Source organism: Crocodylus porosus, unplaced genomic scaffold, assembly GCF_001723895.1.
Source record: "Crocodylus porosus isolate Cpor-Errol unplaced genomic scaffold, CroPor_comp1, whole genome shotgun sequence".
Lineage (NCBI taxonomy): Eukaryota > Metazoa > Chordata > Crocodylia > Crocodylidae > Crocodylus > Crocodylus porosus.
In genome coordinates, this window is record NW_017728906.1 from 202,061,197 (window position 1) to 202,068,113 (window position 6,917).

At 55.1% G+C, this 6,917-nt stretch overlaps 1 protein-coding gene across 1 annotated transcript in view; it reads left to right on the forward strand.

Moving 5' to 3' along the window:
• The first annotated feature begins 700 nt into the window (after positions 1-700).
• The window catches only part of ARHGEF17 (Rho guanine nucleotide exchange factor 17), a 139,831-nt gene continuing 133,614 nt past the window's right edge, over positions 701-6,917 (forward strand). The window contains exon 1 of the mRNA XM_019530529.1: positions 701-1,369. Coding sequence (XP_019386074.1) covers positions 1,307-1,369 — 63 coding nt within the window. The 5' untranslated portion in view covers positions 701-1,306. The remainder of the gene's footprint in view (positions 1,370-6,917) is intronic.

Consider the following 6,917-nt stretch of genomic DNA (forward strand, 5'->3'; position numbering starts at 1 on the left):
GTAAGGAGAGGCCGAGGGAACAGGGCTTACTTGGTCTGCAGAAGAGAAGACCGAGGGGGGACTGAATAGCAGCCTTCACCTCCCTGCAGGGGGGCTGCAAAGAGGATGGAGCTGGGCTGTTCTCAGTGGGGGCAGATGACAGGACAAGGAGCAATGGGCTCCCGTTGCAGCAAGGGACGATGAGGTTAGATATTAGGAAGAAATATCTCATGAGGAGGGTGGAGAAGCACTGGAATAGGCTACCCAGAGAGGTGGGGGACTCTCCATCCTTGGAGGTTTTGAAGACCCGGGTAGACAAAGCCTTGGCTGGGATGATGCAGTTGGGGCTGGTCCTGCTTTGAGCAGGGGGTTGGACTAGATGTGACCCCCCCGAGGTCCCTTCCACCCTCATTTTCTGTGATTCTGTGCAATTGCCCGACTCATGTCTTTGTCTAGAGGTTTAGTTTACACAATGTAGGTGGCTCAAAGTGAAGCAAGTGGCTTGAAGAACCTGCCCTGGGCTGTTGATATTGTTTCCTCTTATCCCGGGTGTGAATGGTGGAAAGAAGAGGACGATGGACTGACACAGGCTGGTCCCCTTCTCTCTAATCAACGTGCTGAAAATGAGCTGGTTTCGAACAACCTAGGCCATTTGACTGCGTGCCTGCCATTGATGTTAGGCACCCGGATTGCGTTATATTCTGGCTTCCCCCTCCAAATAGACGGTTCATTAGGTGATCAGGGTCTTGCCTGGAAGAGAGGCTTTGGTGGAGCTCAAGCGACTGTGCTGAGCATAGGGCAGCGGGAGCAGGGTTGTCACCAGGGGATGTCAGGCTGAGTGAATGAATGGCTTCTGGCTTTCAAATCGGTGAGCCCTGGGCCCCTTGGAAAGCCTTCATCCCGGCTTCTCCTTTCCTGCCCTTCTCAGGATCAGCAGCGTCGCTGGTTAATGTTTCTTCGGCAGGGCAGAGGGCTTTCTATTTGTGCACACATGTTCCCTGGTCCTCTGGTATTCTCCAAAGAAAACAAGAAGAGAGTTGTTTGCATGAAAAGATTGGCATCTCCAAGACCGGGATATGGTTTCCTGCTTTTTTTAGCAAGGGGGGGGGAGAGGCAGGAGGCTAACTGGACTTTACCCGCCCTGCCCTGATTAGGCATTTTTAGAGCTTGAGTCTAAGCTCTTTGCAGAAGTCCCGCGCCTATCAATGGGGACTCTATTCGGAGTAAGAGCTGCCTGGGAGTCGGCCTGCTTCAGAGCTGCGAGCGGGGCGTATGATTGCTGTTCGCCGGCTGTGATTTTCCAGCGTCCCAGTGAGATGGGCTGTAGATGGCTCAGGGCATCGGGAACAGGAGACGGGGCTCCTCACCTCGCAGTCTGAAGCCAGCACAGGTCAGTGGAGCAGGAGAGCTGTTCACCAGCATTTTTGGCTTTGCAGCAGCTCATGGGAAAGGCGCTGAGATGTCTCAGCCCAGCCCCTTCCGAATGGGCGTCCGCATCACCAGGGACACGGACCCTCCCAGGGCCGAGGCCGAGCGCAGCGTGGGCGTGGAGACTCCCAGCTCACCGGGGTTGCAATGCAACGTGGTGTGGGGAACCGGACGCTCTGGGGCTGGGTCCTGGGTGCCATTCGTCAGCCTGAAACCCTACGTGGTGGGACGGAAACACTTCTCGCAGCTCTGGCTTTTGGGTGGAAGTGGGTGTCTGTCCTGCCGAGGACCTGTGTGTCCCTGCCAGCTGGTGCTGGGGGTGGCATCCCCCTCTATTTGTTCTTTAACTCTCTGAGCCATGTCAGATGGATGCAGCCCAGCTGCATTCAGCCACGTGCTTGTTTCTGGCGTCTTCGGCTGCTTTTGCTCCCTGTCATCCTTTGTCAAAGGGTGGTTTATCGAGGTCCTTGCTCCTGTCTGTAAACCCGACAGCAGAAGCACTTGTGGTATGATGCATGGCCCCTTCCAGGGGGATACCCTAAGGCCTGGGCTTTCCTGCCTAAGGCAGCTTCAGAGCTGGGCCCCGGCACAGCAAGGTCGATAGATGGGACCCGTGGGCACTGTCGTGGCATTGCTTGGGTCATCTGCAGCAGAGCGGGACAGAGCCCGGGAGCACATATGGCCAGGGATGATCCTGTAGGGTCCTAGTGTGACGGTATTACTCAGCCAGTCCCTTCTCTGATGCCTGCGCTGGTGTCCAGAAAGGGCCGTGCCCCTGTGAAATCCTGGTGCCTCTCTTTGGACTGCTGTGTCCTTCCTCTGTCCTGCACCCCAGCAGGTGCTTTTAGCAGTAAGGTTCCTTTCCTTGTGTGTGAGTTTTTGTCCCTCCAAGGAAACGTCTTGCTTTTCTCCGTGCGTTTGCACGAGAGAACCAAGCGAGGAGGAGCCCGGCACCCAAGTGAAGCTCGGGGACCTGAGCTTCAACAGGGGGGTGCACATGCACAGCTGCCAGCTGGACCTCTTCTGGTGGCTCGCGGAGGAGCTCAGCCCTGGGCAAGCCAGTGCTTGTTATGAATGCAAGCCACCCCGCGAGGCAGGGAAACCCAAGCCTGGAGAGGCGGAGAGAAGATGAGTGCCCTGCTTGATGCTGCTGAGGTATTCTTGAGGATGCAGGGTGGGTAGGTCTCACAGGAAAAGCTCGTGGTACTTGCATTGCCGTAGTAGTGCCTCGGTGACCGACTCGGAGCCCCTTCACTCTGTTCATCCCAGGTATTCAAATGGCCTCTGCCATTGCAGCATCATCGCTTTGCACCCGAGGGAGAATGCCTTGCTGTCCAAAGCTTGTCCAACTTTGTCCCAGCCACAGGCAGCCCAGTAAAAGGGAGCATCCTAAGAGCTCCTGAACTCCTTGCCTTCTGCCCTGCAGCATCAAAGCATTTATTCCTACAGCAGCCCTGGGAGGTGGGGAAGCGCTGTGTGACCCCGTCTATGGGCAAAGGATGGGGGTAGCGGTGCGGCGGGGGTGTTTGCACAGTGGGCCTCTGGCTGCTGCCCAGCAGCAAGGGGCGGGGGACTTCCCTGTGTGCTCCTGGGCGCCAGGCAGCTCTGTGCAGTCGGGGCAGCCCCTCTCCCCCTGCTGTCCCAGGTGTCCTGGCTGTGCTGCTCAGTGGCAGCCAAAGGTAGATCAGGGGATGGGAGGGGGGAGCATGGTGGGAGGGGGGACCGAGGGCTGTGTGCGTGTGTGTACATGCTGTGCTCTGTGCATATGTGTGTGTGCAGGTGGGGGGTGTTGCTGCTAGAGAGCCAGGGGATGGGAACCAGGGGATAGGAGGGGAGATATGGTGAGGGGGGATGACTGAGGTCGTATGTGTGTGCGTGTGCATGCTGTGCTCTGTGCATTTGTGTGGCGGGGAGGGGGAGGGAGTGTTGCTGCTAGAGAGCCAGGGAATGGGAGGGGAGATATGGTGGGGGGAGGTGACTCTGTGTGTGTGCATGTGTGTGCATGCGGGGGGGGGGGGCATGTTGCTGCTAGAGAGCCAGGGGATGGAAGGGGAGATATGGTGGGAGTGGGGTGACTGATGGCTCTGTGTGTGTGTGCGTGTGCGCACATGCACTTGTGTGCATGTGTGTGCATGCTGTGCTCTGTGCATACTTATGTGTGCAGGAGGGAGGGGCGTTACTGCTAAAGAGCTGGTGGATGGGAGCCAGGGGATGGGAAGGGAGCCTGGGATCTCCGTGTGTGTGTGTGCGTGTGTGCATGCTGTGCTCTGTACATACATGCATGCCCTGTACAGGCGTGGGGGGGTGTTGCTGCAGAGCGTCAATGATCAGGGCAGGCAGGGAGCAGACCTGCACCCCGAGCTAATACCAGGCCTCTGGCAGCAGCTCCTTACGGAGGGTTTTAACCCTGAATGTGCCCCTGCTCCCAGCACCTGGTCACTTTAACAACAACCCAGCATACCTTAAAGTTGTCAAGTGCTAATTGTAATGAGTAAGCACAGCCAAAGTGCTGTGTGAGCATGCTCTGCTCTGTGTGTGTGGTGTGTTGATCTGTGTGCGGGGGTTTTGCCATGTGAGCATGTGTGCGTGTGTGATGTTGTGTTAGGTGTGTTATGCTGTGTGTAGGTGTGCTATATGTATTGTTTTGCTGTGCTGTGTGAGGGTGTTGTGTTATATGCGTTGTGCTGTGTTGTGTGAGCATGCTCTGTGTGGGTTGTACTTTGCTGTGTGAGTGTATGTTGTGTTGTGCTGTGTGTGCAGCTTCACTCCTGCCTCCAGCCCCTGTTTGGCCCACACAGCCTGGCAGCTCCCAGCTGCCGCTCCACCGTCCAGGCTGTGTTGGGGAGAGGGGAGCATGGGAGTCCAGGAAGACAGCTAGTCCACCTGGGAATGGTGCTTTCTGGGATACTGGAGGACTGTGAATCCATCATTTGATCTCCCCTGAACAATTAGAAGTTAGGCTAAGTCAAGATGGTTAGCCATGAGCTCAAAGAAGATCCTCACTTCAAATGGGGTACCTTTAAGATGCCTAGAGCAGCGTTTCTCAACCCATGGGTTGCAACCCAAAATTGGGTCTCAAGAATATGTTAAAGGGCTGTGAACAAACGTTAATAATGGATCAACTAACTTAAAAATGGATTCCCCTTTAAAGGAGAAAAATGTGGGAAATGCTGGCTTTTCCCTTGCAGGATGGCAGAGTTCCAGCCTGCAAGGGACTACTTGGGTCCATCCCCCCCGCCCCGCCCCACATACACACTGCGGGGTTGAGACCTGGGAGCGGGGGGCATTGGATTGGGACTGACTATGAATGTTTAAAAATGGGTCCTGGTACAAAAAAGGTTGAGAACCGCTGGCCTAGAAGGCACTTAGCACTTGTTAATGAGGATGAGATCCTTCACCTTTTAAGTGCCCTTAACACAGTTTAATTATAACTACTAATCTTACCTTTAGCCTTCTTTTATGCCTCTTTATTAGGATCAATGAAATGAGGTTGCTGTTTCAAATTTGGACCTGATTAGTCAGAGCTGGGGATGATAGTGGGTCTCAGTCCAGCCCTGGGGAGACAGAGACACCCAGTTGGCATGCATGGGTGCCTGTTTATAGATTTCATAGACATTTGGGCTGGACGGGACCTCAGAGGATCATTGAGTCCAGCCCCCCGCCCCTGGGGCAGGAAGGCAGCAGGGATCATAGGATCCCAGCAAGATAAGCATCCAAATGTGTTTGAAGGTGTTCAAAAAGTGAATGCTTGAACTGCCTCTGGCGGCAGCCTGTTCCAGACCTTGGGGGCCCAGACAATGAAGGAGTTCTTCCTTATGTCCAGCCTGAATCGGTCGTGGTGGAGTTTGTGACCGTTCGACCTCGTCATCCCTTGGGGTGCTCTGGAGAACAGATGTTCCCACAGATCTTGGTGGTCACCCCTGATAAGCTTACAGGTGGCCACCAGATCACCCCTGAGCCTGCGCTTTTCCAGGCTCAAGAGTCCCGTGGCTCTCAGCCTGTCGTCGTAAGGTCTGTTTTCCTGACCTCTGATCATGCGCATGGCTCTTCTCTGCACCATCTCATGCTTCTCCATATCCTTTCTGAATTGTGGAGCCCAAAACTGGATGCAGTACTCCAGCTGCGGCCTCACCAAGGCCGAGTACAAGGGGAGAATGACAGCCCGGGATTTGCTCGAGAAGCATCTATGGATGCAAGCCAGCATTTTGCTCACTTTACTAGCCGCAGCATCACACTGAAGGCCCATCTTGTGGTCAACCATGACCCTGAAGTCCCTTTCATCTGTAGTGCTAGCCAGCGTATAAGCATGGTGCAGGTTTTTCGTCCCAAGGTGGAGAACCTTGCATTTTTCGGTGTTGAATGCCATCAGGCTTTCATCTGCCCATTTCGTGAGTCTGTCCAGATCCACCTGGATCACCTGCCTGTCCTCAGGTGTGGATGCTTTACCCCAGAGTTTGGTGTCGTCGGTGAACTTGGCTAGTCCGCTTCTGACACCAGCGTCCGCATCATTGATGAAGATGTTATACAGTAAAGGCCCTAGGACAGAGCCCTGTGGGACCCCACTGGTCACACTGCACCACGGTGATTGGCTCCCATCGACCACCACCCTGTGTGTCCTGCCGTGGAGCCAGTTCCCCAGCCAGCGGATTGTGGTGACATCAAGGCCACAGTTGGCCAGTTTAGCCAAGAGGTGATTGTGGGATACCAGATCAAAGGCTTTTTTAAAGTCGAGGTATATGACGTGGATCTCTTCCTCTTTGTCCAGGTGATAGGTCACCTGGTCATAAAAGGAAATGAAGTTGGTCAAGCAAGACCTACCCACAACAAACCCGTGCTGGCTATCCCTCAGGATATTGCCTTCAGCTAGTCTGTTAAGGGTGGCCTCCTTGATAATCTTTTCCAAGACTTTCCCCAGGATAGAGGTCAGGCTGATGGGCCTGTAGTTCCCCGGATCTACTTTCCTCCCTTTCTTGAAGATCAGCACCACGCTGGCCTCTTCCAATCACCGGGCACTTCACCAGAGCACCAGGAGCTCTTGAAGACCTGTGCCAGGGGCTGCGCTATGATGCTCGCCAGGTCCCTGAGTACACTGGGGTGTAGCCCATCAGGGCCGGCTGACTTGAAGGTGTCCAGCCTGTCGAGGTGATCCTTCATCAGGTCAGCTTTGATGGAGGGCAGGGGATCTCCCTCGCCTGGGCCTCCCTATCCCATAGTGGGCAGCGCCGTCCCATGGGGCTGATGGAAAACCGATGCGAAGTACCCATTTAGCAAGTTGGCTTTTTCCTGGGCATCAGTTGTCAGCTGCCCCATCTGGTTCAGCAGGGGTCCAGTGTTGCCCTTGCTTGTTTAGGACATTGTTGGAGGGCCAAGGACTGGTGGAGCCCGCAGCCTGAATGATGGCTTGAATCATCCGTTGGGTGGTGGCTGCTAGCTCACAACAGGGCAGTCTTACCTCCCAATTCCACTCAGCCACGCTCCCACAGCCAGGGTTAGGGATCCCCAGCGTACAC